The sequence below is a fragment of the Sciurus vulgaris genome, assembly GCF_902686455.1.
Source record: "Sciurus vulgaris genome assembly, chromosome: 8".
Taxonomy (NCBI): domain Eukaryota; kingdom Metazoa; phylum Chordata; class Mammalia; order Rodentia; family Sciuridae; genus Sciurus; species Sciurus vulgaris.
This window is the reverse complement of record NC_136468.1, coordinates 4924405-4946683: the sequence shown is the minus strand read 5'-3', so window position 1 is coordinate 4946683 and position 22279 is coordinate 4924405. Positions and strand designations below refer to the sequence as shown.

At 40.7% G+C, this 22279-nt stretch overlaps 1 protein-coding gene across 3 annotated transcripts in view; it reads left to right on the top strand.

Moving 5' to 3' along the window:
- ACTR3B (actin related protein 3B) overlaps positions 1-22279 on the top strand; it is a 73471-nt gene that overhangs the window by 41453 nt on the left and 9739 nt on the right. For all 3 annotated transcript variants that reach the window (XM_079151054.1, XM_079151055.1, XM_079151056.1), the window contains 4 exons: positions 151-258; positions 3757-3900; positions 6453-6626; positions 8244-8336. In XM_079151054.1, the coding sequence (XP_079007180.1) occupies positions 151-258; positions 3757-3900; positions 6453-6626; positions 8244-8336 (519 nt within the window). The remainder of the gene's footprint in view (positions 1-150; positions 259-3756; positions 3901-6452; positions 6627-8243; positions 8337-22279) is intronic.

The following is a 22279-nucleotide window of genomic DNA, read 5'->3' as shown; positions in this document are numbered from 1 at the left end:
CATGAAGTTTTGTGTTCATTGCCTAAGTTGGAATTGAGATTGTGGAAAAGGGAGATGGAGGATAGGGAAAGGAAAGAATCAGACACATTCAGAAAGGAGGAGTTTATTGGTGGAAGCTCAGGTACTAATGCCTTCCTGTCTTCTCTCCAGGCAGTGCTGGCTTTAGCAGCCTCTTGGACATCTCGACAGGTTGGCGAGCGTACACTAACAGGGATCGTCATCGACAGCGGAGATGGAGTCACCCATGTTATCCCAGTGGTAAGCATACTGATTCATGTTTTACTCTGAGGCCAAATACCTGATTCGAGATTAGGGAAGCAGTTAAAACAAACAAATAAGCCTAACACTTTTGGTAGTTAAAATACCACTTCGAAAGTACTTACAAAGGGTAACAGGAATTTTAAAAATCCAGTTATGTAGGAAAGAATGCAAAAGATGTCCAAGATTTATGGCTTTCGCAGTTTTAAAAGTGTGGTGGTAGATTTTTCCAGTCAGAACGTCAGTGGTTGTTTGAGATTTCCTGAGGTTTTGCTTGGTTCCGGGATGACTTGATTAATAGAAACATTTCCTGGCTTATAATCCTGAGCTGTTGGGAGGTAGACATCATTTTGGATGTCAGCTTTGTAGGTGCACTGCATGCCCATGTGGAAGGTTATGTCTGTGCTCTTCAAAAAGCTGTGAATGGGGTTGGGGGGTGCGTGCTCAGTGGTAGAGTGCTTGCCTAGCATGCGTGAGGTGCTGGGTTTGATTCTCAGCACCACATATAAATAAATGAATAAAATAAAGGTCTATCAACATCTAAAAAAAATAAAGAGATGTGTATGACCTTAATTGGCTCATGCTTTAGAAAATTTGCTTGTTGCTTTTTAAATTTATTTAAGAACAAAGAAGGAGAGGTGGCATATTTTGACTTGCAGAAGGTTCTGCAATAGCTCTTTTTGGTTTTGATTTTTTAAGAAATAATATGTAGGGCTGGGGATACAGCTCAGTTGGTAGAGTGCTTGCTTCACATGCACAAGGCCCTGGTTTCAATCCCCAGCACCACAAAAAAAAAAAAAAAAAATGTAGTCTTCCAGGTCTTAAGAGACAAACAGACTCTGTAATAGCTCTTTTTGGTTTTGATTTTTTTAAAAACAATATGTAGTCTTCCAGGTCTTTTCTTAAGAGACAAATAGGTATACACACATGCACATGTGCATGTACTCATTTTAAGCAAAATTAGAATATTCTGTCTGATTTTGTATTCTGATTATATAAATCCTAAAGTTATATTTTGCATGTTAATTTACCTATATGTTTTCCCTTTATGATCAAAACAGAAGTGACTCCTAATTCCGGATTTTGAGAAACTTGTATTTTTCTTTTGGTCCAGTGAATTATTTAAAATTAGATTTTTTGAAAATCATTTGGTTATCCAGGGTTAAGTCAGGTTTATTACTGATCATCCTCCCTCAGGTCTCCTCAGTAACCATGGTTACTGGTTATGTATTTTACAAATAAGTTTTCTGCATATATGCGAATGGGTGTGTAATTATACCTCCTTTTAAAAATGCAAATTAGGGTTTTTAAAAAAAATCATTTACTTTAACTGAAAAAATAGTCACTATTTCATTTCAAGACGCTGAAGGAATGATGTCCTAATGTTCTAATGCTTTTAATACCTTAAAGGTGAAGATCACGGTGATGGAAAGGCTTGGTGGCTGATGTGCCTGCAGTCAGGAAGGGAACCCACTCCCCCTACCAGGGTGTCCTCTGCATGGGGAAGAGGAGTGTGAGCTCCCTCCAACACTGTGCATTGATTGCAAAACCCCACTGTGTGAATCGCTGGGAGGTGCTAGTGTCGTCCTACTTAGGACAGCGGAGCCCTCTGCTTTCTGACATGGTGCCTCCAAGGTTTCAGTATGCAGTGAGATCCAGGACGAGGTGCTACGGGCACAGGGGCTGCTTCCTTTTGCTTCTTTGTCTGTTTCATACCTCTGGTTTAGGAAAAGAAATGAAAACACATTTTACATAGTGTTCAGGACCACAGAAGTTGTTTTTAAAAACTTACTGTAAATTAGTTCATTTTCTTCCCCCAATTACAAAATCAATTACTGAAAGTTTGGATAAAATATAAATAAAATCAAATTACCCATAAACCACTCAGAGAACCAATTGTACTTTTGGTTATGTAGTCTTCCAGGTCTTTTCTTAAGAGACAAACAGGTATACACACATGCACATGTGCATGTACACATTTTAAGCAAAATTAGAATATCCTGTCTGATTTTGTATTCTAATTATATAAATCCTAAAGTTATATTTTGCATGCTAATTTAACTATATGTTTTCCCTTTATGATCAAATACTCTGAAAAAATATCTAATAACGACATAGTGTGGGCATGGCATAACTCACTGGTTCATGTTTCTGGTGTTGGACATGGACGGAGCATGTCTTGATGTTGTACTGACACTGGCACTTGTCACTGGTTAATTTTAGAAAATGTTACCATGTGATTTATAGAGTAAACTGTGTTGGGAAGCTACCATTTTATGGGTTCAGGTTGATCTTCATTATTTTAATAACTTGGACGTATCTTTTATCTCATCTTTAAATATTTTATAAATACCTGGACTCTGCTGTAAGGCCATATCTTCTTTTGCTTCTAGAAATTAGATACACCAGAAAAAACACAGGAAGAATTCTGTAAGTTGTCCTTGTGACTTAGCTGCATCCAGTGTGTTGGGGTCAGAGTCTGTGGGGCACTTCTTTGCTCCTGGTCTCTGCTGGGCATGTGGCACAGAAGTTGTGAAGTGCTGCAGCCTAAAGCCTGGGGGCATCTTTGTGTGGTGATATCATGGTGGGCAGTGCCTGCTCTCCCCATCACACCCCAGCAGAGCAAGCTGGACCACATCCGTGGCTTCCGTGGCAGGTTTGTGCCCGCAGAGGGATGACAAGAGAGACTTGGGCCCCTTGCCCCTGTGGGGGTGTGGCACTGGCTCTTCTAACCAGGAGTTGCAGAGTCATAGTGGTGTCCCTTCCTGGCCCTTGACACACATGGCTTCACTGACTCAGGAAGGCAGTGGAGAGAGTCCAGCCCTGAGCCATGATGTAGTGTTCAGTTAACTAACCAGAATTGTTTCTTGTTATGGTAAATGAAACTTTTTTTGAGTACTTAGTACATACTATAAAACAGTGCTTTGTGTTTGGCAATCTATACTGTAAGTGCCCTTGGTTATCATTTGCTTAGTATTCTAGATGCAGATGCTGAGGCCGAGGCGTGTTCACCTTGTCAGTCACACAGCTAACAAATGTGGAACTGGGATTTGAACCTCAGACCTGTGCACTTCACCACACTGTTGACTTTTACATATAAGTAGATTTGTAGTTTAACGATTCATAAATAAAGCTTTCTCCTTTGGTTAGAGAGGAAAAAAATCCCTGGTGGAGTTACCGTTCTCCCAGACAGCATTACAGTTAGAAGTGAACTGTCCTATTCACTTGTGCCCCCGTGTTCCTAATGACATCATTTGGGTTCTTGTGAAGAACCTCTGGCTATTGGGAGTAATTTCCAACTTTAAATAGTAGTGGAAGTGCACATGCGGTCATTTTGAAGGACCTCCAGAACTAGTGTGTGGAGTGGCTCAGCTGGTGCTGGCTGTGCCAGGCAGGGGCAGGCATGGAGGCCTGGGCTGGAGTTCTTGTGAGTGAGTGCATATGGTTCCTGACTGTGGGCCACTTACATGGGCTGTTCTGCTTCCTCTTCTTCCCCAGGCAGAAGGGTATGTCATTGGAAGCTGCATCAAACACATCCCGATTGCAGGTAGAGATATTACGTATTTCATTCAACAGCTGCTAAGGGAGCGGGAGGTGGGAATCCCTCCTGAGCAGTCACTGGAGACCGCAAAAGCCATTAAGGTAAAAACAGATGGGAAACTGGCTGGTTTGGGGGTGGTGTCTGGACACTTGCCCTTGATGCCATCATCCCTGCTCCTTCCTTCCTCCCTGTCCTCTCCTCTCCCTTGCGTGTGGACCTTGGTTTGTTTACCATTGAGGTGGGTTGAGGGCTTCAGGCTCAACCTCAGAACCTCTGTTGAGGCTCTGACTGTGAATAACAGCTTGATAACTGGTGCAGAGCCATCAGCATATGTAGTACAGCTCTGTTTAATGATAGCCAGTTAAACAACCTTCAGTTAGCTGAACATTGCTTCCACGTCTCCCTCCATGCTTTGATTTAGAGTTAGAAGTTAAATCAACAGCAGCAGCAGTGACCACCAGGAATCCAGTGGAGCCTGCCATGTTTGTGAACATTTCAGAACAATGCCATTCTAGGATCCAGAACCATTAAACAGTTCACCTGTACTGGTGGACCCTAGTTACCATAATAGAAAAGTCAACATGCAGTTTTAGAATTTAATACAATTAAAAGAAAAATGGCTTATTGGGCCTTATTTGGAATGTCAGCTTGATCCAGTCTATTAGTTTAGCTTTATTTTTTCTTTCAGGTTGCAAAATCAAGACATTAAAAAAAAAAAAGATTAAATTGCAAAAAAAAAAAAAAAAAAAAAAAAAAAAAAAAAAAGAAGTAAGAGGTTCCTGGTAAGCCAGATCTAATTACTATGCAGATAAGTAGGGAAGGACTTCATTTTTGGAGAAGAATTTAAATGTGGGGCTATGCCCAGTGGCCTTGAGCATCTCCTTTCTCATATAGCTCATAGTTGCTGAGCTGTAGGGGAGTCACTGGTGGGGGTGCTAGTTGAATCTAGTGCTTTTCTCCCATTTGAGCACCTCATAACTGAGGCTGCTTGATTGGAAGAACCAGAATGATTCCCAAGTTTTGATTTATACTAGGTAAAAACAGGCATTTTTTAGGGCGAGAGATGGGGGAGGCAGGTATAGGGAAGCACTTGCAAGTAGGATGCTACCAACCTGGCCTCCCTGGGACTGAAGTTTCCAGGGACAGGGGCTCAGCACTAATGTGATGAATCCTGAGGAAACGAGAAGAGTTAGTCCCTTCCTCTCTGGGGAGGTTTTCAGAAGACTCTTTTTAAAAAAAAAAAAAAAAAAAAGACTAAAATATTCCCAAGGTTTTCCCCTCTTTTCTTTACCTTTCTTCAGTGGAACACAAATTTGGATATTTGATCCGACCTTCCTTGCCCCTCACATCTGTTTCAGATGTGAGTCAGAACTGAACTCCTGCTCCTGATGCCTAGGGTCGCTCTGGGAGTCCGAGTGTTCCCTTTCTCAGTCAGGGCTCCCAAGCAAGCAGTACCCCCATGAGGTGCCTTCCTGAGCCTCACACTGGGTCTTGACTTTATCACTGTCTCTGTGTTTCAGTTCTGACCCTGAGATCCGGGTATCCAGAAGATGGTATTAAAATATGTTAGAACTTAGGTATTTTAAGAACTTTAAAGTTAATGTTATGGAAATCCTGTGGAGATCCTTGCAAAAGGGCATTCCTTCCAAGTTATGTAGTGAGTGCCCCCTGGGGTGCAATGCTGTGCTCCTGTGGCTGTCTCCTCCCAGGGAGGTTACTTTGAGAAGCTGATAGCTAGGTGTCACCTGCTGTTTTGCTGAGTTGAGCTCTGAGGACTGGTGATCAGCACAAAGATCCCAAGAACATGAGTGTCACTTGGTACTCAGGAAGCACTTTACATATCTCAAGCTGGTTGTTGGTGCCAGACTAGAAGCCACTTACAGGGTCTCTTGAGTAGCCACAGATGGGTGACTTCAGTCCCCCTGCCTGTCTCTGCTTTTCCCTTGTTCTGTGGAACCTGTCACCTTTTGACATACCATGCTATTTACTTATTGCGTCTGCCTGTTGCCTGACTCTCAGCTGGAGTGTCACCTGGCAGGGATCTGTGCATTTCATTTACTTGTGTATCCCTGGTGTTGAGACATTCAGTGAGTGTTTGTTGATCAAGTGACTTAGAATACCTGATCAGCAAGGTACACTCTTCAGGCATGCAGCACTCTAGGTGCATGAATAACAGGTGGGTGGGCATCACTCCCTAGTGTCACATGCAGTCAGGCGTTAGGATGTGGACAGTGGCTGTGTCCAGCAGATTAGTGTGGTCCTCTGGTCCAGAGGCGGATCACAGAGAGTTGCCTGGGCAGGCATCAGGTGGGGCACCTGAGGGAACAAGCAGAGACTGGATAGAGACAGGGTACTCTGCTATGTTATGGACACTGTTAGACAGTGTTTCACATAATAGGGCAATAAATTGAGAGAGCAAGGTTGAACTTCCTAGCTGAGTTTCAGAGAAAGCAGACTCACCTGTCCAAGTGTAGGCGTGTCTAATGTGAAAGGTGGTAGAATGTGAGGCTGGATAGCACCTCCACACAGGAGTCAAGTTGTGGGCAGATCTGATTTCATGGGTGTGTTTAATGCATGGGGTTCCTGTGCATGTGTAGGGCAGAGACACTGGATAGGTGTTAATACCTGGTGATGTCTTTGTGTGCATATACAGGAGAAATACTGTTACATTTGCCCTGACATAGTCAAGGAGTTTGCTAAGTATGACGTGGATCCCCGGAAGTGGATCAAACAGTACACGGGTATCAATGCGATCAACCAGAAGAAGTTTGTTATAGATGTTGGGTATGAGAGGTTCCTGGGACCTGAAATATTCTTTCACCCAGAGGTAAGCTGTTGCTCTTCTGAGTGTGTGGAGTGCAGTGTGCATGGAGCAGTGCTGCCACCCGCTGTGTGTAAAGAGGAGTTTCCAGTAACAGTCCAGCAAGCGTGTGGGCAGTCCTGCTGGTTTGTCTGCTCATCTGATTGGCTTTCCTCTCCTTAGACTTGTCTGCCTTAATAGTTGAACTGGATTGTCCCTTGTTAAGGTTAGGAGGAAGTTTTAAGAGCACTAGAAGATAAAGCAATTGGAATTGATCTCAGTTGGTGGGGGCATGGACTGATGACAGCTAGTTAAAATCAAGAACTGTATGCAGGTTTCCTCTTGTAAAAGTAGGACACCACATAACCTTTTCACCTTTGTGATTGTCCTTCCTAATCCCAATTTCAACCCAAGACTGTTGGTCCTGCTGTGTCCCCTGATCATTTAGGTAAAGATAAAGCTTCTGTCTGAGGGCTGACATTATTACTATTATTGAGTACTGCACAAATTACAGATGTTATCATTTTAACTAGTACTCAAAAGGAATTATTAAACTTTTATAGAAAGCAGAAATTAAGGGGCAATATTCTAAGGTTTATATACAATGCATTTTATTTATATTTTGGTGTATTTTCAGTTTATATTTAGTAGGTTGCAGAAGTGCTGCCTATTATTAGATACATATGTGAGCATTTTGTACAAGGAAATGGCACAAAGTGTATATCTTATATCTCACTGGTATTCTAATGAATAATAGTAATCACCTAATGAATAATAATCCAGTGAATACCAACGCTTTTGACTATATCAGTTTACAGTAGACATTAAAACTAACCAATGTGTACTTGTTGGATGTCTGGTTATTGCCTCCTTCTTCTGAGACTTGCACATTGAGGCTTTGCTTGATTTTTTTAATTTTAATTTTTAATTTTTGTTTTAGTTCTCTATGGACACAGTGCCTTTATTTATTTTTATGTGGTGCTGAGGATTGAACCCAGTGCCTCACATGTGCTAGGCAAGTGCTCTACCACTGAGCTACAACTCCAGCCCCTGCTTTTCTTGATTTTTAAAATAGATTTCAAATGTAGTTGAGTTGAATGACATATACTGTAGCTTTCATAAGTTAGCTGACAAAATTGAGTCTAAGGATGTGTACTCAGTAGTGCTGTTGTTTGTGAGTTGATTTTAGAGCCTCCAACACCACATGAAGCAGGTTTAATGTCTCCTTGAATACTTCCCCTTCTATCTTAATTTTTCGTGTCATTAACATTCACAAGTGACCCTGTAGGTGCTGTCATGTCATGATGCTTGGACTCATGTTCTTTCCTTTCTCACTGCATGAGTCCTGCATGTGTGATGCAGGGCTGGTGCATATCGCTGCTTTTGGATGTATATATATATATATATATATATTTTTTTTTTTTCAGTAAACCCACAGTCTCATCTCTGAGGAGACTCAGAATGTCACTTTGTGCACTTGTGATCAGTCACCTGGAATTCTTTTGACATGCCTTCATTCCAGTGTGATGTGTTTTCAGTTACAGTACATTGTGTATTTGTTAGTTACTTTTTTAGAAAGGCTGTTTGGTTTTGTGCTGCTTCAGAGAATGTGTAACGTTTCTTTTGTATTTGTGCACAATTTAGTTTGCCAACCCAGACTTCATGGAGTCCATCTCGGATGTTGTTGATGAAGTAATACAGAACTGTCCCATTGATGTTCGTCGTCCGCTGTATAAGGTATAAGCTGCTTGGGTAAGGTACTTTGATTTTGTTCCCGAATTACAGTTCTGAGAATGGGTCACTCCTATCACAGACATCCCCATTTCACCTGCTTCATAGGGGTTGTTACAGGCAGTGTAATTGTAAAAGAATACTCGGACAGGAGATAACTTAAATGGAGTGAGACTCTGTTAACTAAGATTTAACTAAAATTTGTGTTCTCTTTTCTTCTAATTTGGCAAGCTGTATTTGAAGTTGGAAAATTTAGCCACGTATGACTTATTAGAAGATAAAATGATACCCCTTAGTACTTTCTGTGAGCTGGTCTTATTTCATGTGTCTTTAGTGTCTGATGTCACGCAGATGGATGTTAGGACTGAAATGAACAATCAAGTACAACATACTCATGTAATGTTTTTTTCCAAATTCATTGGTTGTCTGGAATTCTGAAATTGGCAGTGATAAAAATCTAATCTGGTTAGTATTGGACAAAAGGAGCTATTGCTGATAGCCAAATGCCAAGAACAGAAAGTGGTGGTAGGTCAGCCTTCCTGTTCTTCATTTACCTCCCATGAGTGTGTCTTGCTGTTCACCCTCAACTTTGTGGCTCACCACACACAGACTCAGGAGGCTGAATTTTAAAGAGGAGAGAATGAGGCTCCATGAAGACTCACTAAATTTTGTTTTATCTTTACAGTGGAATTCTGTATAACCTTTAAAAGGAGGAGGTAGACCATTGTTAACCATTGTTAATTCAGATGAAAGGAGATCTATAACAGTATGTTGTAATGTGAAAAGTCACCTTATAAAATTTACATATAATATTTCATTTTATATAAAATACAGTTGCATATCTAACTCTTAAAATATCTTTGGTGGGTAGGATGAGGGATAACTTTTTCTTTTTTGTATTTTAAAATTTGAAAAATTTCAGTGAACATTTTTATAATTGGGAAATTATTTTTCTACATAGGTAACTTATGGTTGAAGGTAAATTATATATATATATTTTTTCATATCCCCCCCTTTTTTTTGTGGTACTGAGGCTTGAATCTAGGGCCTCACATGCTGTGCAGGTGCTTTACCTCTGATCTGCGTCCCCCCCCACTCTCCCTGCTTGCTCTTTTTTGAAGTAGAGTCTTGCTAAGTTGCCCAGGCTGGCCATGAATTTGGGATCCTTCTGCCTTAGCCTCCCAAGTAGCTGAGATTACAGGTGTGCACATTCAGGCCTGGCTTTGTTTCATATTCTTAATTTAAATACATCTCTCTTCCAATAAAACATACCAAGAAAGGAAACTATGAGAGACTGGCTACAAAAATTAAGAAAAAGAGTGTGTCTTGTCTATCACACTTCTTCAGTCCCTCTTATCATTGGTGTGTAGTTCTGTCCGTGAAAGCAAGGGCCAGGTGCATACCTTTGGAATAATGCTGTCACAGAGGTAATGTGCTCTTGTGATGGGTGAGCACGTTCTCATTTGACAGTGTAGTTTCACTTACCTCCTTGGATTTTATAGAGTTTGAAGTAGCGGAAGTCTTGGAGGTGGTGTGGACTCAGCCCTTACTTAATGGATGATGACACTAAGCCCAGAGATGGGAAAGGCAGCAGGAACCTGAGGTGCCAGGTGAGCCGAAGCAGCTTTGTCTTAGGCTTTTGTTGTCTTATGATGGAGCAGATTCCTGACCTCGCTGACATAAAAGGACCAGGTTGAGTAAACCAACACGGTGCTGTGTTGCTTGGAGGAACTGAGAGTGTCTTTGCCTTTCCTGTGTTGCTTGCAAAGCCCACCTGAAACAGTCTTCCTTCTAATAACTTCCCTGTAATGTCATTTCTTGGAATGATTAGGTTGTTAAGTAACATTGCTGCGTGTGCTGACCCTGCGCTCATGAAAGTGACCTAAGGCTAGCTAGCATAAAAGAAAAAAAAGTGTGAGTGCTGTAGGACACTTGGTCACATGTGTTTCCTTGGGGTGTGCTGCATCAAATGAGGCCATGCTTGAAAGTCAGGATGGATGTCCATGCTGGAGAAGCTCCCTGGGGTAGGAGGGAATGAGGCTTATAAAGAAGAAGAGAAACAAGGTTTGGGGAGGTGGTCTTTCTCCTTAGAGGGCATGTGGCAGGTTACTCTGTCTTGAGCCACCCTCTAGACGTTCCCACCCCAACTTTCCATCTGCTTTCTCCACACTGCCAATTGCTGATCCTAGAACCACCTTAAAAGCTGTGCATAGATAATTAACCCTGCTTATTGAGCCTCTTAATTCTGTTGCTCTTCCCCCCGTCACCCTGACTTGAGTGCTGGGAGGCACCAAAGACAACTGCAGAGTGGTCAGACCGCAGTGGTACTAGTGGTCACTTGGTGTCATGAGATGGCAAGATACTAGTTGGGTGAAAATGTCCTTTCAGAGCCATTCTTATAGGAGGTATACAATAAAGAGTAGGAAGGATGATGTCAGCCACTGACTGTCCCTGTGTTTAGAGTGATTACCATGGGTGTTGATGGATGTGTAAGTCAGCTGTTCCCTGTGGATCATTGGTCTGGAGGAGGTAGGAAGAGAATCCATTGTTGATACATGGTTGAGCATGGTCTCAGCAGTGGTTCTGCTTGGGTGAGGATTGGGAGAGGTGGTTTTAGCAAATACAGGGTATTTAACCTAGTTACTTGTATTTCCTAATAGATTTTAAAAGTTTCCGTTTGCACTGTCTGTGTACTCAAGGAGTGAGAGAGCATGCTTCAACTTAAGGGGCAGTATCAGCAGAGGTAGTTTCAGACTGACTTCTCTGAGGCTCACTATTCTCCAGGTATCACACTTTTATTCAGAAACAGCCTTGAGCTTCTTCTATCCAAACAGATTTTGCTTGAAATTACATTGTTAATTATGAACTAAGCCAATTTGAGTTGCTTTGTAATATAACTGGACGTCTCTTTCTCTGTTCTGTTCGTGTGGTATCTTGTTAAATTAGGGGATTTTACATGTGTGTGAGGTATGGTTCTTCAAGTGCTTATTTAAAAAGCTGAAAGTACTGAAATAACTCTAATGGGAACCACTGCAAGCTAAATGTCATTAAAGTGATTCATGCAAATTATGATAATGCAGAGAAGGGGCAGATTATATTTAATTAGAAAGGATCAGGGTAGGCTTTGAGAAGGTGTCATCTGAGCCAATTTAGGCATGGCCTGTGGAGCTGGTGGGGGTCACCAGCCCGGTGTGGGAAGATCATGAAATCAGAGGGAAGTAGGGAGCTGGGAAAGAAGGCTCGGAGGGAGGACAGGGCATCAAGGAAATGTCTCAACCTCCTTTAGCAGGCGATTGGAGGTTGTTGAAAATTCTGTTCATTATGTTTGTCAAGATGATGCGAACACCTCTTGATACAGTTGGCAGATTTTTCTGTAATAAATTCTTGAGTTGGGCATATTATGATTATCTTATTGCCTTTTAATCAGAAAACTATGTTGCAAAGCAAAAGATTTAAATACATTTTATTTCTTATTCATGCCAAATGAGTTCAAATATCTTTAATATTTAAAAACAAAATCAGGAAATTTTATATCATTGTTATTTTCACCCATTTTCAGATAAGCCTTTCTTCGGATGCATTCTGGTTGAAGTCTAGTATGTGAGCAGATGAGAAGGTAGCTGCTTTGGTTTGGGCAGGGTAGCACGCAGAGGAGGTTTCAGAATTCTGCTCTTTCAGTCCTAACTGCACATTCATATTCCCCCATAGCTTTTGATTGATTCTTCCTAATATATTGAAAATGGCAAGATATTTTTGTCTTACTGGAAATGGAAGCCTGATGTCAGCAGTTGGTCATGGACTTGCCCAGTTGAGAGTACTTCAAGAAACTTACTCAAGGCAGGTGCTGTGATGCACAGCTGTGGTTTCAGTGGCTTGGGAGGCTGAGGCAGGAGGATTATGAGTTTTGAGGCTAGCCTGGGCAACTAAGACCATGTCAAAAGAAAAAATAAAAAAAGGCTGGGATGTAATTCAGTGGTAGAGGGCTTGTGAGGCCCTGGATGCCATACCCGGTATTTAAAAACTAAAGAAGCTAACTGCAGTAAAAGGGTGATGGAGACGTCAGTGTGGTGCTCCGTTGCTTTGGCAGCATTGGTAAGTGTTGAGCACCTGCAGAATGCCAGGCCTCACACAGGCATGAGGGAGCAGGTGGGCAGCATGTGCTGCCCTGTGTGCTGAGCATGGCAGTGGGGAAGCCTGGGGCCCCTGCTCTCACGTGGCACTCTGCCATGGCGGAGGGCCACCAGTCACATGTGCCGATGAGCCCTGAAACGTGACTGCTGCAACCAGGGAGCAGCGTTTTAAAAACTTCATGTAATTTAATTAACTGGTTAATTAAATCAGTTTGTTCAAATAACCGGGTTGAGGGCCACGGGTAAAGGAGAGTGGAGCGTGTCTGTGTATCTGAGAGGACCGCGTCTGAACCTACATGTGAATAACATAGAACGATGAGCGAGGAGCCTGGGATGTGGTCAGGGCTAGGTGATGCAGGGTGTGCTGGAGAAGGTGTGGGAGCCCTGGAGTGCTCACCGGGGTTTCCAGGAGAGATGTGACACATCCAGCTGGAGGGAGGACCTTGCAGTGGGTCAGAGTTTTTCATGCAGACATTGAGGGTTTAAGGCAAGGGTATGATGTGACATGATGGCTTTAGAAGAGTGCTTGGGTCGCACCAGGGGATGTGGGCTGGAGTTGTAAAGGAAGAGCAGTCAGAGGCTGCTGTGGTGCTGTGGTGCTGTGGCAAGGCAGGACCGCTCAGAGTGGCAAGTGGTGGCAGTGGAGTGTGGAGGAAGATGTGTGGATAGGGAGAGGAGAGGCTTCACAGTACCAGTGAGATTTTGGTGAGGCAGGAGGAAAAGGAGCAGGTTCCTTTTCTTCTTTTTAAATGTAATTTTATTTATTTTTAATTTCAATATCCATATATATTTTCATATATGTATTCCTATGTATGTTTATGTACATTCATATATATACATATCTATTATATATCTATATCTATATAATACATATAGATATCTATATCTATGAATATGCCCTAATGGTAACCAAATTCCTGCTCATACATTTTCATATATATTCAGTTACATAATCATAAACTATGATTAAAACAAATTGTAAACATCCATCTGTAAAGAAAAATAACTATATACAAATTTATTTCCATTTAAATATTTTCATTTATATTTTTACATATATTCATATTTGTATTCCTATGTATGGATAAAAATGTTCAATCCCTAAACTAACCCTCTTTTTCTACATCAGTCTTATATCTTCCAACATACCTCAGAGAAGCCTTTATTTACATAAATCACAACATTTTACATGAATGTACCTAGGTATTTTGGGATATAAGTTCATAAATTTACATAAAAACCATAGATTTTTTAATATATATACTCATTTCCATAGGCATAACCCAGATTTCACATGTAGTATAATAATGCTTACCTTAAAAATATTCATAGATAAAAGTATATATAAATTTTGGTATATAATATTTCCTCCATATTCATATTTATATTCATATATCTTGATATATATGTTCCAAAGGTAACCCATCCCCTAAACCGAAGCCATAACTCAGAACTAAACCTAACACTACCCATAATCATGAGCCTTTTAAAGGAAAGTTATATTACTGAATGTCCATATATATATTCACATATATATTCCATATATGTTCATATACATTCACATATATATATATATGTATGCACCTAATTGTAACCCAAATCCTGTGCATAAATTTTCATATATATTCAGTTGCATAATCATGCCCTATATCTTACCAAAGCAAAGAAAAATAACTATATACAAATCCATATCCATTTAAATATTTTCATGTATATTTTTACATATATATATATATACACACACACACACTTTTTTATATTCATATGTATGGATAAAAATGTTCAAACCCAGTATTGTGTTGTGGTCTATTTGATTCTTGAAGTTGCGAAGGGTTCATTTGATGTACCTAGATGCTCCATTGTTTGGAGCATATATATTTATGATTGTTATGTCTTGTTGATGTATAATTCCCTTAAGCAGTATGAAATGCCCTTCCTTGTTCCTTCTAATTAACTTCAGCTTGAAGTGCACTGTATCTGATATGAGGATAGAAACCCTTGCTTGTTTACGTGATCCATATGAATGCTGCTTTTTCCCTTCCTTTCACCTTCAGTCTGTGGATGTCTTTGTCTATGAGGTGAGTCTCTTGGAGACAGCATATTGTTGGATCTTGTTTTTTAATCCAGTCTGCGGGTCTATGTCCTTTGATAGATGAGTTTACACCATTGGTGTTCAAGGTTAGTATTGAGATATGATTTGTGTTCCCCGTCATTTTGGTTTATTTCTAGTTTTTAATTTGAATTAGTTTTTCTTTGATGTGCTGTTCCTTTAGTGCAGTTCCTCTCTGCTGGTTTTCACTTTTTTTTTCCCCATTTCATCTTCATGGAATATTTTGTTGAGAATATTCTGAAGGTTGTGAATTCTTTTAATTTTTGTTTCTCATGGGAGGTTTTTATTTCATCTTCAAATCTGAAGTTTAATTTTGCTAGATATAGGATTCTTGCTTGGCATCCATTTTCTTTCAGAGCTTGGTATATGTTACTCCAGGACATTGAGGGTCTGGGTTGAGAAATGAGTTGAGGTCTGTATTGGTTTTCCCCTATATGTGATCTGATGTTTTTCTCTTCAAGCCTTTAAAATTCTATACCTGTTCTGTATGCTAGGCATTTTCATTATAATGTGCTTTAATGTGGGTCTGTTGTAATTTTGCACAGTTGAGGTCCTATAAGCCTCTTGTATTTGATTTTCCATTTCATTCTTTAGATTTGGGAAATTTTCTGATATTACTTCTTTGAAAAGATTGTGCATTCCTTTGGTTTGTATCTCTACACCTTTATCTGTCCCAATAAATCTTTAATTTGGTCTTTTCATGTTATCCCATAATTCTTGGAAGTTCTGTTCAGGTGTCTTAACATCTTCTCTCCGTGGTCAACTCTATTTTCAAGATTATGTATTTTGTCTTCATTGCCTGAGGTTCTGTCTTTAAAGTGGTCTATCTGTTGGTGGTGCTTTCTACTGAATTTTTAATTTGATTTATTGTTTCCTTCATTTCAAGGACTTCTGTTTTTTTTTTTTTTTTCAGAATCTCTTTTTATTGAAGTGATCTTTTGCTACCTGTATTTCCTCTCCTATATCATCCTTTATTGTAGATCAGTTTATATACATTATTTTTTAAAAAGTTTTTTATATGTTGATAGACCTTTATTTTATTCATTTATTTATATGTGGTGCTAAGAATTGAACCCAGTGCCTCACACATGCTAGGCAAGTGCTCTACCACTGAGCCACAACCCTAACCCAGTTTATATACATTCTAAACTCCTTCTCTGAGATTTCTTCCACTGTGATGTTGATAGATTCTGTTATTGGAGTATCTTGGTTTGTTTGGGGCAATTTGTTCCCTTGCTTTTTCATGTTGTTGGTGTGTCTACCCATCTAACAGTATGAATCTGAGGCAGTAGAGTTTCTACCCTGTGGACTTATAGTGTCCCTGGTTTCCAGTACCTCACTGTTTAGGGGGAGACAAATAATAACAACCAATGCAAACAGTTTAGAGCAAATAGTTCTTACTGTGACATCTGTAATGTTAATTATTACAATAAATAGAAATGATATGTTCAGTTATTGCCTATAATAAAAACAGCAAGTTTGCAAAAGTGTTTATATATTTAAATGGTGGACAGGGAGAGAACAGAAGTGATTTAGGATATTATGATTATGAGGGAGGCAGGGAGAAGACAGAAGTAAAAGATTAAAGGAAGAATGAAAGCAAACAATAGAGATTGGCTGTTAGCAGAAGAAAGAATTAAGGGAAAAGGAAGAAAAATATAGAAAGAGCAAAAATTTTAAAAATTTAAAAATAAAAATAAAAGTACAAAACTAAAATATACTAATCAAACATCCTACTTCATAAAAAACTAACCTTTGTAAAATGACTGGCTTCAAAAATGCTAGAGATAAGGAAAAAAAAATGGAAACCGTATAAATGTCCATGTACCCACTAAGGTCACAATTCAACAGTGAAAAAGAATAAAAGAAAAGAGAAAATATGTTGATGAAAAGTTAAAGAATTTTTTTGTGTTGAAGTTCAGAAGAGCCTCAGCTTCTCTTCTCAGCAGTGTTGGGTGGGGTCTTCTGGAGAGTGATGCTCCAGCCCTGGATTGCTGGAGTCAGCGAGGTGGTCCTGTGGGCGGAGTTCCTGGGTTTAGGCTTAGGTGGGCTCCAGGGTCTTCACTGAATGCCATTTTGCAGAAAAGCTGCGTGTCTGCTTTCTTGGTTTCTTGCCACGAACAATCAGGAACGTGACCTCGCATATTCTGCTATCTTAGATTTCCTCTCATTACCTTTGTTTTTAATACCATTTATTTAATTGTAAGTTTATGTAACCTAATTTTTAAAAGTGGTTGCTTAACAATTGGTACACAAAGTTGCTGAAATTCAATAATCAGTCCTTGCTGACCAGTCCAAGCTGGCTCCCAGCACGCACTGAGTGCTCTGAAGGGCAGACTTCTTACTTGCTTGGGGAGGCGGGTATACAGCAGCAGGGGAGCCCATTGGAGGAGTCAAAGGGGGAGTTCTTAAATTTGCTGGAGGTGTTGAGTTGCATGTGTAGGTTGGAAGCGTGGGGAGAAGTTCTGGGCTGGATGTAACGAGTGGAGTATCATCATGTGTGGATAGACAGGAAGGTCTGTGAGAGGATGGCACCAAAGGAGAGTGCCCGGGAGGGGAGAGGAGGTGGCAGCATGTGCAGCTGGCAGAGAAAGGTGACTCGAGGCTGTACCAGTGACTCTTCTCCATAAAAGCAGAACTTCAAGCGTATCTCTATGCCTCCACATCTATCTATCTGTGTATCTGTAGGTTTATTTTAAGGAATTAGCTCATGATAGTGGAGCTGGTGAGTCCAAATTTTATAGGGCACACAGGTTGACCGGAAGCTCAGGCAGAAGTTGGCGCTGCAGTTTTGAGACATAATTCTCTTCTGAGAAACCTCAGTTTTTGCTTTTAAGGCCTTAGCTGGGTGGATCATCCCCTTCTATGATGTGTTACTTAGTGTTAGTCACACCTACACAGTACTCTTACAGCAACCCCCAGGTAAGCTTTGGTTAAATCAGCAGGTTCTGTAGCCTGGCCAGGTAGACACACAAAATTAACCATCACAGAGACCAAGAAGGAGCAGTCTCCAAGAGAAGAGAACTGGAAGCTAGGGAAGAGAGCTGTCATTTACCCTGTCGGGTCACACAGAGAGGTCCCACAAGATGAGGACTGAGCGGTCACCACCAGCAGATGAACAGCCTTGAGAGAGGAGTTGGGCAGAGGCCAGATTACAGAGTTGAAGAAAAAAGAGTCAGGAAGAGAGATTTGTGGATGATTCTTGCCCTGGGTTCAATTTCCAGCAATGCAAAAAAACCAAAAACCTCTTGTTCCTAGAGAAGGAAAACCTTTCAAGAACAAGAATTGGGTCCTAATTAGAATAAGATATGTTCTATGCTTGTATAATTTTATCAAAATGGATTCCACAGTCATGTATAACTAAGAACAACCAATAAAAAATTATTATTAAAAAAAAAAAAAGAACACGTAATAGGCAGGAGAATCGTGAGTTCAGAGCCAGCCTCAGCAACTTAATGAGATCCTGTCCCTCACCCCCCCAAGAAAAAAGAAAGGGATGTGGCTCAGGGTTAAGTACCTCGGGTACTATTCCCCGTACCAAAACAAAACAAAAACCAAACCCACAATGTAGTAATGACAGGCTTCTCACAGAGTTGGGAGTGTAACCTGTAGCATCGGGACATCTAAGTAGAGAGGAGAAGGCAATTTATATGAGTTGCTTGTTCTTTTGGGTGATACTGGGGGTTGAGCCCCCAGGGCCTCTTGTACCCTAGGCAAGTGCTCCACCTGCGAGCCACACCCACAGTCCACTGAGCCATCTTCAGTGTCCGGCAGGCAGTTTGTATATACAGTGACCGATAGGTGGCGCTGTGGGCCTGCCAAATAGCCTCTAGCACAGGATATACTTAGCATTGCTGGAGTTGGCAGTTAGGTTTTAATAGGTATTAGATATTAAAGAAAAGAGCTTAGCTGTTTATGTAGGTTTTATTTTAAATCTTTCTGACTTAAATTTCAGGAGGCCAACAGGTTATGTGTTGTGTTAATGCTTTGGGCTGTAATGTTCTCTAGCCAGCAAGAGGTAGGACCTTTTCATTTGCAGAAGTGATTTAAAATTGAGGCTTTTATTTGACATCATAAGGTACACATTTACACAGCAAGATGAGTTACTGTGTAATTGTTGCTGGCTCTTAAAAAAGTCCGATCAGTACCGTGAACTTAATAAACAGATGGTGTCTTCGCACCAAGCAAAAGATACACTATGCAGTCAGGACTTGGAGCCACTCAGGGGAGGGCCGTTGGAGAGCTGCCTTGTAAAATCCCAGTTTCAGTGTAGGAAACTTAGATTCTATCTGTGAGCAAAGATCATTATATCTAATTTAAAATCTATGCTCATTGTAGAAGATTTGAGATGTACAAAAATTTTTTCATTATTTCTTGAATTATTTATCTTTATTAAAGTGTGGTAAGATTTTAAGTATTTCAGTACATTCTTTTTGTTTGAGTTTTTTGGTTACATTTCAAGATCCTTTATAAGCATATAACAAATTACATATAGAAATAATCCCATTAATTTTCATATTCCTTTGGTGATCATCTTAGAGGATAAATTATAAAAACTTTGATAAAAGCAGAAGTCATTCTGAAATCATTCTTATTGTTCTGTGTTTTCTTTTTATTATCCTGAAGTATAAACAGGTACATAGATGTATTGTGTAATGATTATATTTTCTATCCTGTGACATAATCCTTGGCATTATGTCATAAGCACTTTCCTAAGTAATTAAAACTCTTCAAAAACATTATTTTCATGGAGATCTGATGCATCTTGTCAGTACCAGCTCTTTCTCTACATTTAGGTTCTGGTATTTTTCTACCACAACACTTTTTTTGTGTGGGATGTAATCTGCCTATGTGAGAGTCTGTAATTAAGATTTTTGAGTCAAATGATTCCGATTTGAGAGAGTTTGCTGACTTGAATGAAGTAGATGACTTTTTGGCTAAAATGCTTACCTGGCTCACCAGGTCTTTGAATACATTTGGATTTCCACTCAAAATTTTAAATGGACTTGTGGGAGGGAAACTGAGTACTGGGAAAATGCCTTTCCAGAAGATTTCTGATGGATAGAATCCTAACCCATGAAATTTACTGGTCTGCTGATGAGGAATCACTTTGCTTTCTCGATTAAACTGCCTTTAGAATGGATCACATGAGTCTTGGCTTCTGTTGAAAGCTTGTTGAGCGTTCTTACTGTCATGTCTTCATCTTTAAGAGTGGAGGCTCCGCAGGCACACCACCTGGGCTTTCACGCTGACGGAGCCCTTCCTAGCATCACGGAGCCCTTCCTAGCATCACAGCGCCTGCCTGCTAGCCTCTCAGAGCCTCTGCTTCCCCAGCTGCAGGATGGGCGTGGTGGGTGTTGTTGGAAGATGCAATTAGGTAACCCTTTGTAACCCTTGTAAAGGCTCGAAGCACAGCACTTGCTATGCAGTGAACGTTGTGTACCATTTTAAGTACTAAGTAGATGTTGTTGTTCTCTACCCCCACGGCCAGGAGCACGGGAGGGCTAACGTGGCAGGACTGCATTTCCTAGCTTTGTGGCTTTGGGCTGGTTATTTAACTTTCAACCATTAGGGTTTTAATCTGCATAATGGGGTAAGAAAACCTACTTCAGAATGTTGTTGTGATGCTTACATGAGATAAGAAACAGCATAGTCACTGACACTGTTAATACTGATCATAAATTAAGTGACCCTTACAAATTAAAAAAAGCAAGACATGTAGAGATAAAAATCTAGTGAATAATGTAAGGTAGTATATGAGCAAATCCATGATTGTTAGGACGGTCTGCAAATTTGAAATGATATAACACTAATTTAGACTTAGTTCAGAGAAAATGCTACAGTTTTATTTTAATCTGATAGAATAATTGTATAAAATATGTTCTTATTTGAATTAATTCCATGGAGGGGAAAGAGAGAAATTTTGTTATATGATTTTATAATAAATCATATTTGATTTAACTTTTCCAGATTAGTACACTTTGAGTTTTTAATCTCTTATTACTAGATTCTAACAAAGACTGTACATTGTAGAAATGAAAGGAGTGAGAAAATTCCCCTTTGGCTAAAGATTTATTGAAGGTCTAGTGTAGAAGTTTAGCCTTTGGCTGGGTGGAGATGGATCCAAGACAGTGAGCAGGATGTCTCATAGACTCTACGAGGTCCTTTATTTGTTTATTTTCTGGGTAATGTTTATGGGACTGCCATCTCTTGGTGGTGTTCTGGACACTGTAGAATCAGCTGTGACCAAAACAGGAGCCAAATCCCTGCCATGATGGAGGTTACACCTGTGTAGGGCAGCAGACAGATAAAGCATTGAGTGAGTGCCAGACAGTGTAGATGCTGAGGAGGAAACGAAACGGGAACAGGAACTAATGCTGGTCTTGGTGTGTGGGCCTCGCTGTCCCTAAGCTGTGCAGGTGACCTCTGCATGAGTCTGTCTGAGGAGTGTGCTCAGGCAGGAGATGGAGTCTCTGGACTTTGTTCCCACTGCTTTGGATGAAGAGGTTTTTTATGGCCTTACATCATGCTTTGTGTGCTCGCGCGCGCGCGCTCGCTCTCTCTCTCTCTCTCTCTCTCTCTATATATATATATATATAAATTTATTTATTTATTATTATTATTATTTTTTAATTTTTTTGGTGGTGATGGGGATGAACCCAGGGCCTTGTGCATGCTAGACAAGCACTCTGCCAACTGAGCTGTATCCCGAGCCCCATGCTTTGCTGTATTAAGGGATGATAGATTGTTTTATCTTGACAGGCCCCAAGGGCAGGATTCCATGTCACTAACTTAAAAGAGTTTATTGTGTTCCATTTTGCTGAGATTGTGAGGTGTGAATGGGGGAGGGCTCATGTTGTGAGAGGCTTGTTAAGTTTTGAAGTACATCTGAGGAGGGTCATCAGAATAGTGAGAGGCCTTGAAGGATGTCTTGGGAGAAGTGGTTGAAGGAAATAGCATCATTGGACTTGAAGTTTGATGGCGGACATTCAGCTGTCTTGGAATCTTGATAGGCAGTTAGGTGGGAAGGTGGGCAGTGGTGCCAAGGGCCAGCCTAGGGCCGGGGCACAGACTTCAGCCTGTGTGCCGAGAGCTGCTTCACAGATGGATCAGCCAGCAGGGTGGGGCTGCAGACTGTGTCCCTGGAAGGGCGACACTGTGGACTAGTGTGAGAGTGGTGAGCACCTGGACTGTGGGCGTGAGTATCGCCCCTGTCAGATCACTTGATCTCACTGTGCTTCATACCCTTCTCAGAGGAATGGGGCAGATTTATGGGAAGGTGCAGTGCGCTGATCTGTGGAAATGCCTAAAGTAGTGCCCATGGCCAGTAGAACTGTTGCAGTGTTCCATTCAAGGATGGCGTGATACTCTAGATGCCTCCTGCAGCCAGGGCCAGGCCAGCAGAGTCTTCATGCTTGCAGTGGTCTCTACTCACTGGCTTTCCTACTTTGCAAGTTCCCAGGGATGTTGCCTGGTTTTGTTTGCTTATTTATTTGTTTGTTTGTTTTTGCAGCAAGCACTACCTTTTGGGATTGTTGTGCATTTGAGACCCCTGGGCTTTTACCCAGCTAATGCTTGTGAGTGGTGTCAGTTCATTGCTTTCTGTTGCTAAGTAGCATTCCCACAAATGGCTACACCACATTTGTCCATTTTTCTGTTGATAGACATTTGGGTTGTTTCCAGTTTTTGGTTCTTACAAAAAAACAAAA